The 19,442-nt window shown below is 43.3% G+C and overlaps 1 protein-coding gene across 1 annotated transcript in view; it reads left to right on the forward strand.

Annotated features, from left to right (window-relative positions):
* Positions 1-19,442, forward strand: part of CAPN9 (calpain 9) — a 150,124-nt gene that overhangs the window by 119,025 nt on the left and 11,657 nt on the right. Inside the window, exons 15-17 of the mRNA XM_068279531.1 lie at positions 9,585-9,649; positions 11,239-11,307; positions 14,206-14,284. Coding sequence (XP_068135632.1) covers positions 9,585-9,649; positions 11,239-11,307; positions 14,206-14,284 — 213 coding nt within the window. The remainder of the gene's footprint in view (positions 1-9,584; positions 9,650-11,238; positions 11,308-14,205; positions 14,285-19,442) is intronic.

Genomic DNA, 19,442 nt, shown 5'->3' on the forward strand with positions numbered 1-19,442 from the left:
TCCTTAAGTTTAACCTAGACAAAACTGAGCTCCTGATCTTTCCACCCCACGCTACTGCACCCCTCCTAGATTTCCACCTCACAATCAACAACACAACCATTTGCCCTACTTCCCAGGCCCATTGTCTGGGCGTCACTCTGGACTCTGACCTCTCCTTCAGCCCCCACATCCAAAACGTCACCAGAGCCTGCAATTTCCACCTCCGTAATATCTCCGAGATCCGCCCGTTCTTAACCCCGGACACGACCAAGTTGCTCATCCATGCCCTCATCATCTCCCGCCTGGATTACTGTAACTCACTCCTGTCTGGCCTCCCCTTCAAAACTCATTGCCCCCCTTCAAACAGTTATGAACACGGCTGGAAGACTCATCCATTCTTTGCACCGCTCAGCTTCCGCATCTCCCCTCTATAAATCTCTGCACTGGCTCCCTATCTGATTCAGAATTCTATGGGCTTGATTCACAAAGCGGTGCTAACCTACTTAGCACGTCTAAAATCTTTAGACGCGCTAACCAGGGTGCTAAGTAGGTTAGCACAGGATTTCTCAATCAGATCGCGCGCTAATTTTGCGCGCGCAAAGTTTTATGCGCGCAAAGTTTTACGCACGCTAAGCCCCATAGGCTTTAATTGGCACTTCGCACAGAGCGCCCTGCGCTCTGTGCAGTACGCGCGTAAAGTTTTACGCGCATAAAGTTTTGCGCGCGTAAAGTTTTATGCGCGAAAAGCTTGTTTAGACGTGCTAAGGGGATTTTCACAGGCGTGCTAACAGTTAGCACCGCTTTGTGAATCAAGCCCTATGTCTGGTGTATAAATCTGTGCACAAAACCTGTCCTACCTACATCTTGGAGCTTGTTCACAGGTATACACCAGGTCACCCCCTCCGGTCCTCCAATGACCTTCGCCTCACTGCCTCACGTATTTCCCACTCCCACATGTGCCTACAGGATTTCTCAAGAGCTGCCCCCACCCTCTGGAACTCCCTTCTACCGCCCATCAGACTTGCTCCCTCCTTCAATAGATTCAAGCAGGCCCTAAAAATCCACCTCTTTAAGATGTCCTACTTATGCCCTACCACACAGTAACTCTCTACTGGATATTTATTCCCTACCTAGTGTTTCCACCCCTCTTCTCTTTAGATTGTAAACCTTTGGCAGAGTCCTCCCTTGCCTAGTGTAGTCTACATGATCGTGTGCTCCTTTCCTATGACAGCCTTGTACTTGTATTACTGGGCATACCTAACCAGCCCAAAATCGCATGATCATGTTGTACCCTGTTTGCCTTGTATAGCTTTGTCTGAAGTTGTATAACCTTGTTACGTCTGTCATCCTTTGTATCATTGGATATATGTATTCTCCAGTGTTCCGTAATATGTTGGCGCTTTAAAAATACAATAAATAATAATTTATTCAATCCAATTATTGGCCAATCAAAATTGGATGTGTGTACCAGGCTTTAATCTGTTCAGCATCATATTGCATAGTGGTTAGTAAGATTAACTGAAGACTGCTGAATTGGATAATTGAGTCTGGGGCCCCTATAGAGAGGCAAAACTCCAGGGCCCATATGCAATTCACTCTTTCTCCTGAGTTTTCTCCTAGGCGATAATTTTTTAACTTCTGTTTAAATAACTTTGCAGGAATTGAAAAAATACCAAAAAGTGGCTGAAGAAGTACTATCAAAATTATTTTCAGCATTTTCTTGCTTGCTGGTGGTTTTCAATGCATTTTATTGACAAGTTTGAAAATATCACCTAGGAGAAAACCAAGGAGAAAAAGTTAATTGCATATGGGCTCAGGTACTAAAAGGAGTGAGTTGAAAGAATGATTTGCTCTGACTTCTGAGACGTCTGTGCTACTTAGGAGACATTAGAAAAGGTACGAGCAGGTACATCTCATTAACCTGCATTCCAGTTCTACAGGTTCTACATTGTAATATGTTTACTTTAAAGTATATCCTATTGTCACATTCCAGTCTCTAGAATTACAGGTTTCTGTAAAGGAGGCAAATGCAATCAACTCTTTCAACTTGTCATTGTGGTTACTCTGCAATAACTTTACATGAAGCAATTAAAAAAGATCCAGAGGAATGCGTACAACTCTGACAGGCTTGGGCCATTTAGCCTTAGAGCTAAATCACAGTGCTCAGTTGCGTTGCAGAATAATTCTGCATAACCACTCACTGCCTATACAGTTCTGTGGGACTGTTCACAGTACTGCATTGTAACTGATCATGTTATTCTAGCTCACTGCATGCAGGCTTTGTATTAAAATCTATGTCCGGTCTCCATTGCAGTTCATTACAACGTGTGAATTATGCAACTGACCACTGGGAACCTAGCCTTAAAAGGGGAAAAAAAAATCCTTCCCAACTTCAGATGGCACATAAAAAATTCCTGGATCAACACTGCCAGGAATTACCTAGTAATTATAGCTGTGGGTGTCCTTCAATGCAAGGAAAGCATCCAAGCAAATTTAAATGCAGCTAACAAAGTTGCCATAGCTACTTTTTGTGGTAAGATATGCTACATTCACCACTCTTACTATAAAGAGTTCCTTTATAAATTGATGGCAAAAACTAGTTACTTGGGCTTATGCCATGTATGTAATGCAACTTGCACTATGTGCTAAATACTCAATATGACGTTATATGGGCAAGGGTCTGACCAGCCTGAGGAAAGGCTGCTTGGCCTGAAACTGGGCTATCGCAGGATCTCAGACCTGCACTTTTGATCACCTTTTAATGGATTTTCATTAGCTATAATTTAGGAGCTATAATACTTGAAGGTGCTGACGACTACACATTACTGATGACTACACATTACTGATGACTACACATTACTGTCTGAGGGGTACGGAAGGATGGCCAGGTCCTAGCACTCCATGTTTGGAATGACATGGGTGATGATCACACCAGGAATATTGGTTATATGGGCAAGGTGTGTGTTGTATGCATGACTCAAGTTGCATTATGTGCGCAACACTTGTTACATACTAGTGTTGGGCGAACAGTGTTCGCCACTGTTCGGGTTCTGCAGAACATCACCCTGTTCGGGTGATGTTCGAGTTCGGCCGAACACCTGACGGTGCTCGGCCAAACCGTTCGGCCATATGGCCGAACTAAGAGCGCATGGCCGAACGTTCCCCGAACGTTCGGCTAGCGCTGTGATTGGCCGAACGGGTCACGTGGTTCGGACCCGAACGCGCTCTGATTGGCCGAACGGTCACGTGGTTCGGGTAAATAAATACCCGAACCACGTCATATCTCCGCCATTTGTCTGTGGGTTTAGCTTTGGGTAGGCAGGCAGGGTAGTTCGCGCTCCAGCCACGCTAGCCAGGGTCCCCCCTGTCATTGTGTCACTGCTGGGAACAGTAGTACACCGCTTGCTCAGCCACACTATATAGCATTCTGTTTACTGCCACTCTGTGTACCTCGCTCAGCCACACTATATAGCATTCTGTTTACTGCCACTCTGTGTCTGCTGGGAATAGTAGTACACCGCTTGCTCAGCCACACTATATAGCATTCTGTTTACTGCCACTCTGTGTACCTCGCTCAGCCACACTATATAGCATTCTGTTTACTGCCACTCTGTGTCTGCTGGGAATAGTGGTACACCGCTCGCTCAGCCACACTATATAGCATTCTGTTCACTGTTCTGTGTCTGCTTGGAATAGTGGTACACCGCTCGCTCAGCCACACTATATAGCATTCTGTTTACTGTTCTGTGTCTGCTGGGAATAGTGGTACACCGCTCGCTCAGCCACACTATATAGCATTCTGTTTACTGTTCTGTGTCTGCTGGGAATAGTGGTACACCGCTCGCTCAGCCACACTATATAGCATTCTGTGCACTGTTCTGTGTCTGCTGGGAATAGTGGTACACCGCTCGCTCAGCCACACTATATAGCATTCTGTTCACTGTTCTGTGTCTGCTGGGAATAGTGGTACACCGCTCGCTCAGCCACACTATATAGCATTCTGTTTACTGTTCTGTGTCTGCTGGGAATAGTGGTACACCGCTCGCTCATCCACACTATATAGCATTCTGTTCACTGTTCTGTGTCTGCTGGGAATAGTGGTACACCGCCCGCTCAGCCACACTATATAGCATTCTGTTCACTGTTCTGTGTCTGCTGGGAATAGTGGTACACCGCTCGCTCAGCCACACTATATAGCATTCTGTTCACTGTTCTGTGTCTGCTGGGAACAGTAGTACACCGCTCGCTCAGCCAGAGTATATAGCATTGTGTTTACTGCCACTCTGTGTACACCGCTCAGCCAGACTATATACCATTGTTTACTGACACTCTGTGTACACCGCTCAGCCAGACTATATACCATTGTTTACTGACACTCTGTGTACACCGCTCAGCCAGACTATATACCATTGTTTACTGCCACTCTGATTCTGCTGGGAACAGTAGTACACCGCTCGCTCAGCCAGACTATATAGCATTGTGTTTACTGCCACTCTGTGTACACCGCTCAGCCAGACTATATACCATTGTTTACTGACACTCTGTGTACACCGCTCAGCCAGACTATATACCATTGTTTACTGAAACTCTGTGTACACCGCTCAGCCAGACTATATACCATTGTTTACTGCCACTCTGATTCTGCTGGGAACAGTAGTACACCGCTCGCTCAGCCAGACTATATACCATTGTTTACTGACACTATATAGCAGACTATATAGCATTGTGTGTACACCGCTCAGCCAGACTATATACCATTGTTTACTGACACTCTGTGTACACCGCTCAGCCAGACTATATACCATTGTTTACTGCCACTCTGATTCTGCTGGGAACAGTAGTACACCGCTCGCTCAGCCAGACTATATACCATTGTTTACTGACACTCTGTGTACACCGCTCAGCCAGACTATATACCATTGTTTACTGCCACTCTGATTCTGCTGGGAACAGTAGTACACCGCTCGCTCAGCCAGACTATATACCATTGTTTACTGACACTATATAGCAGACTATATAGCATTGTGTGTACACCGCTCAGCCAGACTATATACCATTGTTTACTGACACTCTGTGTACACCGCTCAGCCAGACTATATACCATTGTTTACTGCCACTCTGATTCTGCTGGGAACAGTAGTACACCGCTCGCTCAGCCAGACTATATACCATTGTTTACTGACACTCTGTGTACACCGCTCAGCCAGACTATATACCATTGTTTACTGCCACTCTGATTCTGCTGGGAACAGTAGTACACCGCTCGCTCAGCCAGACTATATAGCATTGTGTTTACTGCCACTCTGTGTACACCGCTCAGCCACACTATATAGCATTGCGTACTCTGCCAGTCAGTGTGTATATTGCTGGGATCAGTAATACTCCACTCACCGTCAACCACTATATGAGCTCAACATGAGTTCCCCAGAGACCTCCGCTGTGAGCAGCACTCCCAACAACAGCAACAGCCAACGCCCCACGCAAGCTATAACATCCACCCCAGCAGCCAGTGGTCAGCAGCAGCCCTCCCCGGAGGAGAACGTTGTGTCCATCAGTCCGTCGCCAGAGCGATTAATGAGGGCTGCCATTGAGGAGATGATGGGGCCTGATGTGGAGGAGGAGGTCTGGCTCAGGCCAGCATCCCAAGTTAATGTTGAGGACGATGAGGGGTCTGTGTCTGGGGATGTTGGGGTGGCAGAGGTGGTGGGTGGGTCAGACTCAGGAGAAGAGTTGTATGATGAGGATGATGATCGGGACCATCTGTATGTGCCTCAGAGTCCGACCCCGGAAAACATGTTGTATCGTGTGTTTAGGTACTAAAATCTGCGTTCCCTCCCAGTAGTGTTGGGCGAACAGTGTTTGCCACTGTTCGGGTTCTGCAGAACATCACCCTGTTCGGGGTGACTATATAGCAGACTATATAGCATTGTGTTTAATGCCACTCTGTGTACACGGCTCAGCCACACTATATAGCATTGTGTTTACTTCCACTCTGTGTCTGCTGGGAACAGTAGTACACCGCTCACCCGCCACTGTATAGCATTGTGCTCTGTGTCACTGCTGACAATAGTGGTACACCGCTCACCCACCACTGTATAGCATTTCTGTACTGCCACTGTACTGCTGCCAGTCAGCGTGTACTTTAAGGATAAGTGAAATGAGGAAGAAATCCGGTGAAAGAGGGAGGGGCAAGGGAAGAGGTGTTTCCCCTGACGGTTCACGTACAGGCCACAGGGGAGCACCCAAGAAAACCCACTCAATACTGCCCATGTTGTCCAGGACAACAACCCTCACAGATCCAAAAGAACAGGACCAGATAATTACTTGGATGACCTCTCAAGCGTCCAGCAGTGGGTTAAGCAGCACCAGCACATCACGCACGAGGTCCGAGTCCTCAGCCAGTTAAAGTCTGGGCTTTCTTTGAAGACTGCACTGAGGATGTTACCATGGCGATTTGCAAGGTGTGCAAGACCCGCCTGAGCAGGGGGAAAAGTATTAACAACCTCTCCACCACCAGCATGAGCCGCCACATTCTATCCAAACATCCCACTCTGTGGGCAAACGCGGCAGGACAGGGTACCACCAGCAACACTGCCTCCCTTGGGTTCACCAGACTCACCACCAGACCCGCCTCAGCAGCAGCAGTAGCCCAGCCATTGCGTGGTTCACAACATTCACAAACATCAGACGATGCTGACACTGTCACTTTCCGGACTAGTGCTCTTGAGGTCTCCCAGTGTTCATCAAACACAACAACCAACAGCCCTTCGGTGTGCAGCGCTACGGTTGAGTTGTCTGTCTCTGAGATGTTTGAGCACAAGAGGAAATTGCCAGCAAATGACCCCCGGGCCGTGGCAGTAACAGCCAGCCAGCATAGCCAAGCTTCTGGCCTGCGAAATGCTGCCATATCGAGTGGTGGAGACAAACAGCTTCAAGGGCATGATGTCAGTGGCCATCCCACGTTACGTTGTTCCCAGCCGCTACCACTTTGCGCGCTCTGCAGTGCCTGAGTTGCATGAGCACGTGGTCAGCTAAATAACCCGAAGCTTGAAGAATGCCGTTGCCTGCAAGGTTCACCTCACCACTGACACCTGGACGAGTGCGTTCGGCCAGGGTCGATACATCTCCCTTACCGCGCACTGGGTGAACCTTGTGGAGCCTGGCAGCGATTCCTCACCTGCTACGGCGCGGGTGTTGCCCACGCCGCAAACAGCTGGATAACAACAGCAGCACCTACCTCTCTGACTCCTTCTCCTCCAACGCATCTCAAAGCTGTACCTCATCCGGAAATGCTAACCCAGCACCAGCAGCAGTAGGATCGTGGAAGCAGTGCAGCACAGCTGTTGGCATGCGTCAGCAAGCGTTGCTGAAGCTGATCTGCCTTGGGGATAAGCAGCACACAGGGGAGGAAATTTGGAGGGGAATAAAGGAACAGACGGATTTGTGGCTGGCACCGCTGGACCTGAAACCGGGCATGAAGCTAGACACCTGGCACGAACTGGCAATGTACGCAATAGAGGTGCTGGCTTGCCCGGCAGCCAGCGTTATGTCGGAACGCTGTTTCAGTGCTGCCGGAGGCATCATCACAGATCGGCGTATCCGCCTCTCCACAGAAAATGCAGACCGTCTGACTCAAATTAAAATGAATCAATCCTGGATTGGAAACGACTACGCAACACTCCTGGACCCCAACCAAGTAACATGACCGATGAACATCTGGGATGGTTTAGCGTTTCCGGTCCCTGTTTATTGAACCTCTCATCTGTATTACATTTATGACTGCATGGCGGCAAAAAGCATTGCTGCTATATCCGCACGCTTTTTGTCCTCATGCAAGGCCTGGGTTGTTGTGTCTCACAAAGCGTGGCCTTCTCCTCCTGCGCCTCCTCCTGTTCCATCACGTGTGCTGCTGCTGCTGCTGCTGCTGCTGCTGCTGGGTTACCGTTGCCGGTCCCTGTTTATGGAACCTCTTATCTTTATTACATTTATGACTACATGGCGGTACAAAGCATGCTATCCGCACGCTTTTTGTCCTCATGCAAGGCCTGGGTTGTTGTGTCTCACAAAGCGTGGCCTTCTCCTCCTGCGCCTCCTCCTGTTCCATCACGTGTGCTGCTGCTGCTGCTGCTGCTGCTGGGTTACCGTTGCCGGTCCCTGTTTATGGAACCTCTTATCTTTATTACATTTATGACTACATGGCGGTACAAAGCATGCTATCCGCACGCTTTTTGTCCTCATGCAAGGCCTGGGTTGTTGTGTCTCACAAAGCGTGGCCTTCTCCTCCTGCGCCTCCTCCTGTTCCATCACGTGTGCTGCTGCTGCTGCTGCTGCTGGGTTAGCGTTGCCGCGTGGTCCCTGTTTATTGAACCTCTTATCTTTATTACATTTATGACTACATGGCGGTACAAAGCATGCTATCCGCACGCTTTTTGTCCTCATGCAAGGCCTGGGTTGTTGTGTCTCACAAAGCGTGGCCTTCTCCTCCTGCGCCTCCTCCTGTTCCATCACGTGTGCTGCTGCTGGGTTAGCGTTGCCGCGTGGTCCCTGTTTATTGAACCACTTATCTTTATTACATTTATGACTGCATGGTGGTACAAAGCATGCTATCCGCACGCTTCTTGTCCTCATGCAAGGCCTGGGTTGTTGTGTCTCAAAGCGTGGCCTTCTCCTCCTGCGCCACCCTCCTCCTGTTCCATCACGTGTGCTGCTGCTGGGTTAGCATTACCGGTCCCTTTTCCTGGAACCTCTTATATGTATTACATTTATGACTGCATGCCGACAAAAAGCATGTTACCTGTGCAAAGAAAACAGACATTTCCCGCATTTAAAAGACAGTTTTCCCTTTGAAACTTTAAAATCGATTTTCTCAAAAACTATAAGCTCTTTTTGCTAAATTTTTTTTTCCTCTTGTACCCACTCCCAAGGTGCACATACCCTGTAAATTTGGGGTATGTAGCATGTAAGGAGGCTTTACAAACCACAAAAGTTCGGGTCCCCATTGACTTCCATTATGTTCGGAGTTCGGGTCGAACACCCGAACATCGCGGCCATGTTCGGCCTGTTCGGCCCGAACCCGAACATCTAGATGTTCGCCCAACACTATTACATACATACACAGATAAAATTGCTGTGGTTTTGTGAATCAACCCCAATGTCACCCAAGTTTTGAGGTTTTTTTTTGCCGTGCTGCTTACTAGATACTGTGTAAGGCCTCACCTCTCAGTATGATGCTCATCCTATCAGTAGGTGAAAGCATGGTCATGCGTGACTGGGTATGTAAATGTGATTATTCCTGAATACCAAACTTTCAGACTCCGCTTTTTTAAGTCGGGAAAAGTGACAGCAGTGGGAGGCACTGATTCATATAAGTAGATTTGTGTCAAAATATTAAACATTTTGCATTCGGATTATTCTTCAAAACTATTGTGGTGGCGTGTATATTTGTGATATTTGTGATTTTCTGTCTGCTGTTAGTAGAGTTGTACTAATGAAAATACAAATGTTTTGCTTAAGATTCAAATTTTGTTGCAATAAAAAAACTGTATGCTTTTGTATTTGTAAAATATATCTTAATATTCCTTTTTTCCTATTTATTTTGTTTTCAGCAAAGAATATAAAATTTAAGGAACTAAGCATCTTGTCGTGCAGAAACATTGTCTCCCTTATGGATGTATCCTTTGGAAATGTGCAGTTTAAAGGAATACTATCGATACCCAAGTGTTCTAAAATGACAGTGTGCAAATAATGTCTAAGTAGCTGTGTAAACATTTTTCTACTTTTCATGTTAAATATCAGAGGCAAAAACTGTAATTTATTGCTGGTAGGATTTAGCTATATTGGGACAAATCAATTGCAGAAGGGGTGTCTGCTTCAATCCACAGCCAGAGTTGCATATCAGACTACAGAAAGAAAATATCAAACATATCAAACTCTGAAAGCAAAAACAGTATGAAAAGCTGTGACAATTCGTTACATTTCCTCTGCTCTCTTCAGACACTTCAGTCAGAAACACAGGACACAGAAGCTGTAGCTGTTGGGATCTCTCTCTCTCTGTCACACACAGAGCTACACATAGAGTTAACTGATCAAGTGTGCGGGGAATTTCCCCTCTCCTCATGGCTCAGTCAGCCGTCAGTTTTGGCGTCAGTAAACTTTGAATGTATTTTGCTAACAGTAAACAAAGAAGTTGCTACTAAAATGTATACACCAGTACTTAGCAGCACTTCCCAAACAATTCTTGTGTCAATTGAAAAAAATATGGGAATCGATAGTATTCCTTTAAGCATTTTTTCTGTTGGTAAAACTTGAAAAACTTTTTAAGTATACAGTACTTCATATTTTCAGTGATAATTGTGAGGTGATATAACATTTCATCTGATCATGTCACTGTTGGTTCAAGAATCTCACAACTACAATTCACAAGGTAAATAAAAAGAATGAAGTACTAAAACAGAAATTAAACTGAAAGAAATTTAAATGAACCTACCAGCCAGATAAATGAATACCCTTTCTCCTCAAAAAAGAGAGAGAAAACAATAAACATAATTATAAAGGTCCTGAAACTAACATCTGTATTTATTTTGAAAAAGCAAGCTCAGAATCAGAATCAGCTTTATGTGCCAAGTACGACTGGGTCGTGCCCCCAATTGGTTTTGCCACGTACAGGGAACATACAGGACAGTATGAAGTAAGACAGTAGCCAATAGCAGTAAAGTGGTTTCAAACAGGAGACAGTGTATTAATAAACAGTTTATTAATAACTGGTACTAGGATATAGCCCCAGCAGCTGGAGCCTAAAAGGGAAAAGGAGGGGGATGAAACAAAAGTTTGAATCACACACCTGAGACAAGCATGCAGCTAATCTAGTCAGACTTCAGTGAAATGCCTGATCTGCAGTCTTGTTCAGAGGCATATGGTTAAAACTACTGGAGGCAGAGGATCGGCAGTCTAGCCAGACAAATTGCATTGGTTAAAAAGAAATAAATATGGCAGTTTCCATAATCCCCTCTCAGTTCAGCTGTGCTTTAAAAATCAGACTCTTCAGCAGAAATTTGCATTGATTTAGAGTCCTCTCAAATTTTTTTGTAACCTAACCTTGCATATAGTAAACACTTACTGCTTTAATCAAGAAGACACAGTATCAATGTATTTTGTGGACTTTTGAGTGTCTTAATGATCTTTTTTTTTGGTGAAAACTTTACATCATTTTTAAATGAGCCAAAAGATAGATATTATAAACTTTAACATCTTACACACTAGACCTCTGGAGATGGAAAGCTCGAATTTGATGAATTCAAAATCTTCTGGGACAAGTTGAAAAACTGGATTGTAAGACATAGTACTTTTCCAAAATTCCATTTTTTTTTTTCAAAAAATGTAAACATTTACTAATCACTAAGCTTTGTGGTAATTATTTTTCAGCAGATAATAATTGTGTATCCTTCTGGTCTGTCTGGTCTGCACCACCATCTCTCCTCTAATGCTGGGGTCCCCAAACTTTTTTGGCTGTAGAATGCGCACACTCTTCCTCACTCACTTTTAGCCTCACTCCCTTACTTACTTTCTATCTTTCTCCCTCACTTAACCACAGCCTCACTGTGGCCAACAAGAGAGCAGAGCATGCCACAGTCATCCTCCCTGTTGCCACCCGGTATCTGTACATACAAACAGCATGCTGCTTTACACAGTAAAGGCATCAGGTGGCAGCAGTGATAATCAGGACCGGGCCAAGGCAGAGGCAGGAAAGGCTCCAGCCTCAGGGCGCAGTGTAGGAGGGGGCGCACAATTCATTCAGTTGTCATTCCCAATTGTGTATGAAGCAGAAAGAAAAAAGAAAAGGGGATACATGGCAGTGACTGCAAGCCAGATAACTAGATATTAAGGTGTTGGGGAGGTTGGGGGCCTTAGGGCACCTATTAGTCTAATAGCAATCAGTGTGTGACGGCTGGGGTGGGAGGGATGGGGGGGGGGGGCGCACTTTGGTGTCTCAGCCTTGGGTGCTGAAAGACCTTGTCCCGCCTCTGGTGAGAATTTCTCTGAGTGACATTACTTGCAGCATTCCTTAAGACCAGGGAGCTACATACTATTCAGCTCAGCACAGGCAGCAGCCTGACACTGGTCCGTGGACCGGGGCTTGGAGAGCACTCATCTAATTCAAACATAACACTGGTTGAATTAGATGTTGATCTATTGCACACACACAATTTAATTTCCCCAAAGCTGAACCTATTTCCAAAAAGTGTGTTATTTCTATTTGTTCTTAGCAAACAATGATTGCAGTACTAGTGTAGCACTTTCCTCCTAATTGTATTATTATGGGATTACTGGAGTCAAGATGTATCGCTAAATCATGCTTGGGAATCTGGCCACCCTAGGTTGCGTGTAAGAACACTGACATTTCTGCATACTTGAGGCACAGAGTGATGGGCCAGCACTGCAGCTTTTAATATTATAAATCCCAGTATACATCTGTAAGTTACAAGTTTAATCTCATGATCGCGACCCCAAGCGATAACAATATCAGCAGAAAGGTAATATATTGGAACTTAGGGTGTCATCTACTAAAAGTATACATGTCATTGATTCCACTACACAAATCCTGTCTTTGCAAATATGACCAAATTTGGGAACATATTGGCTAGACTATGGTCTAGTCACAAATATATATATATATATATATATATATATATATATATATATATATATATATATATATATATATATATATATATATAGTTTATTGTGATCAGTTCATATTTACAGCAAGTGAAATATCACACAGCTAACAGTACTGATGGTAATACAGCAACCTGCTCACAACACTGTAAAAACAAATAACTAGACAGCCCAAACACAGTAAATAAAATAAAACATGTACACGCTTCACAGTTCTATACAGCTAGACTCAAAGCTGACATGGAAGGGAAGCTTGGTGGGTTCCAGATAGAGAAATGAGTGTGGCAGAGATAGCCTGGTAGGAGACCAGAGAACAATAAGGGTTGCCATGAGTTACAGGATACTTGATAAGGGCATTGCATAAAAAAATAACTATAAAGAAGCATACTGTAGGTGTGGAATCATGATGCAGAAGCAAAAGGAGGTGTAGGAAATAAGGTGAAGAAGTTATATGTAATACATTTTGAGATGTCTAAATAGTTAGTGTATGAAACACAGTCCACACAGCTTAAGCAGCTGAATGAATAGGTAACCACTGGAAATGTTTGGGGAAATTCTCAGGTTGGCCACATCCTTTTGTTGCTCTTTGTAAAGTCTGCTACACCAGACAACCTTTGGTGGCTTTAACAGATGATGTCACAATCAAGGTAAAGAAATACAGTACATTATGGTTGCCATCAGAAACTTCTGGGCCCCATACTGGGTGAACCTACCTTGGCCTCCCTAACTATCCTTTTCCCCCACACTCCAAATCTCAATCTTCTGAAAAAAAGCTCTTTGACGAAAAAGGCAATGTTTTCCCTAAAGGAAACATAATCAGGCAGCATGTTCCCCATACATAATTGGGCAGCACATCCCTCAAATATAATTAGGCAGCACATTCCGAAACATAATTAGGCAGCACGTTTCCCAAACATGTTTAGGCAGCATGATCTCCAAACATATTTAGCCAGCATTTTACCCCCTTAAATCCCCAAACATAATGTCCTTTGGTCTGCATCCCAACCTAATAGTGATCCCCTTATCCCTTTTAGTTGTTCTCGTTAAAGCAAGTCTGCATATAGTTGTTCATTGTTGCGTGGGGCTGCAGGTGGAAGGCAGGGAGGAGAGTACAGTGTGGATGCGTGCTACTGGAGCGGCAGAAGGGAGATGAGTGGGTGCTGCTGGGGGTGGTGGAGGGTGGGAGAGGTCACTCTAGGTGCTGTTGGGGGTTGAGAGAAATTGGTTTGGGTGCTGCTGGGGAGAGATAAGTATAGCACAGGAGATGCTAGGAAGAACACAATAGAAGCTTAGCCCAATACTAAACCCACATTTTTATAAGTGTATTTTACCATGAAGCCATAAGATCTTATTTAAAAAGTAAATTTTGCATTTAATGTTTGTCCAAAGTGCTTCAGAAGTAAAGATGAAGTATAAAATAATTCTGTGCTTAACTCATCTCTACTAATTCTTCACAGTCAAGGAGGTTTAAAAATGAAGTAAATGTGAAATAGAGTAAGTATATAGCATACCTGTGATCGTTATTTCTTACATATGACATTTATCTTTCAGAATATCTTTATACAGTTTGACACTGACAAATCAGGAACTATGTCTTCATATGAGCTACGCCTGGCTTTGAAAACTGCAGGTAAAACCTTTTTACACATTATTATAAAAGGTATATTTTTTGTTAATATATTATGACCCTAATAATGAAAATTAAAGTGAAACAAAGATGCCAGCTACAGGTCAGATGTATATATTGCGTAACTCCTGATGGGGGGGGGGGGGGGGGGGATTCTTTAAACTCCCAGATGAGCACCATGGTGAACTTGCTGGTAACTTGTGTGGCCCATAACTGCAATGTGCTGTCTGCAGCCTGCCTGTACTTCAGAGGTGTGCTCACTTATTTGGGTAGAAGTAGGGAAGTATATGAGGGCAAGCAGTAGGAGATTACCCTGCACAATGTCAGTTTAGAATCTGTGGGCCTCATTTTAGAAGACTGTTGCATATGCAGCATGACAGAGACCAGTGTGTAGTACCTCTATGTTGCTGCTAACATGTTATAGCTACAGTACATACAGCCGGCTTGTTCAAACTACCTGGTCTGGCATTGTGTCTGTAGAGTCCTGACCGTTTTTGTGATTGGTCATTTGGTCTTAATCATACTTCCAGAGTGTGAGGCAGTGACCCTTATTCAATTCATGTTTTCTCCTAGATGATTTTTGTACATAAAATGCCTTTTAAAGTAAACCTGTCATGGAAAAAGTTATTATATATGATCAGTGCAGAGTCCAAAAACAGAAGACGAGTCTTCAACAAAGAATAAGAGCAGGCAAATCTCCACCACAATAAATATTGGGGTCATGGCACAGCTCTGCAATCATGGATACCCAGAAAAAGGAAAGAGGCTTACCAGCTGATGGCAACCCACATTATAAGGTTGTATCAACGATTTGGTAGGACATCAGGAAGAAACAGTCTGTCCAGGATCCACCAATTCAGCAATGATTCATCTCACGAATGGATATCCGTTAACATCATAAAAAAACAAATGGCAACTCTAAGTGTAAACCATTTAATGTAGAGTTTTGTAGTACAAACAACATAAAAAATAGCATAAAAACAAAACTTACATACGGGGCCCATGCAATGGGAACCCCGAGAAAGTTGCACGCGTGTTTGGGTCAGCAGTAAAGGACAGTATAAAGGTGCCGCCTGTCTCCTTCCCGACCGGTTTTGCAAATTTGATTTGCTCCTAAACTGTATCCCATACTCCAGATGTACCGGTAGCTTCACAAGTGATTTATACAGAGGGAGCAATATACTAGCATCTTGAGACTTTATTTCCCATTTTATACATCCCAGAATTTGATTTGCTTTAGCTACCGCTGCTTCAGTCTGTTGTAATAGGTCACTATCCATCTTAGTGTTGATAATTCTGCATAATTTTGTATCATCTGCAAAGATGGCTACATCACTCCCGTATTCCGTTTACTAAGTCATTAATAAATAAATTGAAAAGAATTGGCTAACAGTGTCCCATTTTGAGTATGTTCCGTTTACCACCAGTCTTTGCCTTCTATCCACATACACACATTTTCTCCTAGTCCCTGTATCCTCAGCTTCTGCACCATGCTATTGTGGGGAACAGTGTCAAAAGCATTTGCCAAGTCCAAGTACACTACATCTATAGATTTCACAAGATCTAAATTTTCATTCACCGTCATAAAAGCTGAGCATGTTGGTGAGATAGGACGTGCCTGTAGTAAAACCAGGCTGTCAAACTGAAATAAGATTATTCTGTTCCCTGATGACGGTGCAAGGCCAAAACTGTTCGGAACTGGAGACTGGGCAATCTATCTGACATCAGTCTGAGATCGTTTTGGATATATGTGTATTGTGATACACTACAGGCTTTTATTTACTAAGGGTCCCTGTGAAAAGGACCCTGGAAGTAAGTCCTCGTATATGTGATGTTTTTTAAAACGCAAATAAATATGCTTATTTGACTGGATGGAGAAGTGACCTGTTGATTTGTTTTTGGTGATGGTCACTGTGAACTATTGTTTCTTGAGCACTGTAGTGAGACTACAGATGCCGCTCTGAGCACCAAGCGCTGTGGATTTACGCACTTTTTACTTCTGAGACCGATTGTGGATGTGGTTGATCCTGAGCTGCTGGTGGAGCATATACATAAGATTGAGATTGGATCAGCGCTCGTATTTGCTACAAAAACAATATTATTCTGTGCTACATAATTTTGTATAACATCCCCTAGGGTACCTTCAAATAATTTACACACAACTGTTGTTAAGCTTACAGGTCTATAGTTTCCTGGCTCTGATTTTTTTCCCTTGTTGAATAAACATCAGCTGTACGCCAGTCATAAGAAACCAATCCACTTATAAGATAAAGTGGCTTATCGATGCATGCATGAAAAAAAGGCAACTGAAAAAAAAGGTGCAGGTGATTCATTGCCACTAGTAGAATATCACTAAAATTAACACTCTGCATCTATTATGCAATGCGGCAATTTGCATATCCACATACCTTGGTGCACACAATTCTGTTGGGTGCCTCTGGACGGTGAAATTTACCTTTTTTGCCTCCGCTATTATAAAAGCCGCAATTTTGCATAAAAGAAGGTAAATTTCAGTGACCGCGCCAAATTTTCTCTTCATTGCCACAAATCGCGGCTTTTATAATAGTGCTTTTGGTGGTCCCCTTTATTTGGTAAGGGCTCCTGCACCCTTCTTTCCTGATTCGCTTATTGATAACTTAACTTAACTCCTATAATACCCAGGGGTGGATGCCATTTGGGCCAGGTGCCAAATCTATCTTCATCTTATAGAGGAACTCCTGTGAAAATAATGTAATAAAAAAGAGCTTCATTTTTACAATAATGATGTGTAAATGATTTAGTAAGTGTTTGCCCATTGAAAAATCTTTCCTCTCCCTAATATACATTCTAACATTTATCACATGGTGACATTTTTACTGCTGGCAGGTGATGTCAGTGGAAGGAGAAGCTGCTTTGCTTTTTTGGCAGTTGGAAACAGCGGTTATTTCCCACAATGCAACAAGACTGTGGGAGGGGTTTCACTACAATATCAGCCATACAGAACCCCCTGATGATCAGTTTGAGAAAAGGAAAATATTTCTCATGGGAAAGGGGGAATCAGCTGCTGATTGGGATGAAGTTCTATTCTTGGTTACGGTTTCTCTTTAAACGTATAATAATATACATTATGTTTTCTTTATGAAGAGGACTCTTTAAGTGGAAAATATATATTTTTTGCAATTTTGGATGATCTTTCTGAGAGCTCTCAAGTTAAACTTGGACATTAGTGTGGCTTCTGCCAGTGGCAGTTTTCCCCATATACTGTATAAGGAAGGGTACCCTTGTCAATCTATATGTATATGTGCTCTCTTTTTAGTCCGCACCTAAGGTGCAATTTTTTATGCATGGTGTTTAACCACTTCCCCTCCCCGGGACGAGTAACTACATCCCTGCATTTCTCCATATCTTCATGCAGGGACGTAGCTATTACGTCCCTCCCGCCGTGCACTCCCGTCTGCCCCCCACCCCGGTGCGTTCCCCCTACTGATGCTTATTGTTAGCCAGGAGAACAGTGAATGGAAGCACAGCACCCATTCATTGATCTAAGTCCCTGTGTGAATGAACGCCGCCGTCTATGAGACGGCGCTGTCATTCACAAAACCCGATAGTTACACGTCCATGCATGGCTTCCTCTTTGCATAGTAATACTACGCATAGGGAAGTTTTGCACGAGGACATCGTGTTGCCAAAAAGTAAAATTACATCTAAAAACATTTATTAAAAGAAGCAAGACGTTTTAAATCCGGATGATACCATTTATTGGGGAACTAAAAAGAATAAGAATAAGCAAGCTTTCGGCCTTGCATCCTTCATCGGGCTTACATCCTGTATAGGAAAACATTTTGATTAAACAAAATACAAAAAAAGTTACCTTAGGGACTAAACTTTTGTAATATGTATCTCAAGAGGGTATATTACAGTTACTTTATAAATTATGGGCTTGTAATTAGGGATGGACGCAAAACTGAAAAAATTACCTTTATTTCTAAATAAAATATTGGCACCATACATAGTACTAGGGAAACATTTTAAACACTGCAATAACTGGGACAAATGGGCAAATGTGTTGGTTTTAATTACAGTCGCATGTATTATTTTAAAACTATAATGGCCAAAAAACGTAGGAAATTAGAAAAAAATGAAAAAAAAATGTCTGTTAAATTACATTTAGAATAAAATAATTCTTAGCAAAAAATACTCTCCCCCCCCCCCCCCCCCCCAAAGAAAGCCTAAATGGTGGTGAAAAAAACAAGGTATAGATCATTTTGTTGTGATAAGTAGTAATAAAGTTATAGGCGAATGAATGGAAGGAGCGCTGATGGGTGAAAATTGGTCTGTTTTTTTTAAGGGGAAAAACCCTTGGAGGTGAAGTGGTTAATAATTGCTAAGTTTTGTATCATGAACGGAGCTTGTTGTATCCTTCAATGGCTTTGGAGGTTATCTTTATATACTCTTCTTTGTTGTTTATAAATATCTTACGTTTTATAGATAGATGGCCTAACTTGCTCAGAATATCTATGACCCTTCTCTTTATTACATTATATCTCAAATCATTCATGGTGTGACCCTTCTTATTATTTACACTATTTACACTTTATTGTTAATGCTGTTAATACAGAGTTTAGGTCTATATTGCATGGGCAACAGAAGAGGCACCACATGGTTTTTAAAGTAATTGTAAGACAATCATACATTGTTATACTCAACTGCTATGACTGCATTTGAATAATTAATATTATTGCATATTTATATTTTGCTGACATCTCCCTCAGGGCTTCACATATATAGTCATGTCACTAACTGTCCCTCAGAGGAGCTCACAACCTAAACCCTGCCATAGTCAGCCATTGTGTTATGTTTCCTATTACAGTCTAAGGCTAATTTGTCTTGGTGATGTGGGAGGAGTACCCAAATGAAACTCATGCAAACATGGGAGAATGTACAAACTCCATGTAGATAGAGTCCTGGCCCAGATTTGAACTGGGGACAGCGCTACACCACTGTGCTACTTGAATATTTAGTGAAAACTACTAAATGTGAACAACCAGTATCCATTCCACTACAACAGTAGCAAGTTTTGCTGTTTATTACAGTTTCATAGTTGTACAACTGCTAAACTGGTCATGTAGACTAGGCTAAGGCCTCTTCAGATCATATGCACTTCCGTGCGCATTTGGAAGCG

The sequence above is a fragment of the Hyperolius riggenbachi genome, chromosome 4, assembly GCF_040937935.1.
Source record: "Hyperolius riggenbachi isolate aHypRig1 chromosome 4, aHypRig1.pri, whole genome shotgun sequence".
In the NCBI taxonomy this organism is placed as follows: Eukaryota; Metazoa; Chordata; class Amphibia; order Anura; family Hyperoliidae; genus Hyperolius; species Hyperolius riggenbachi.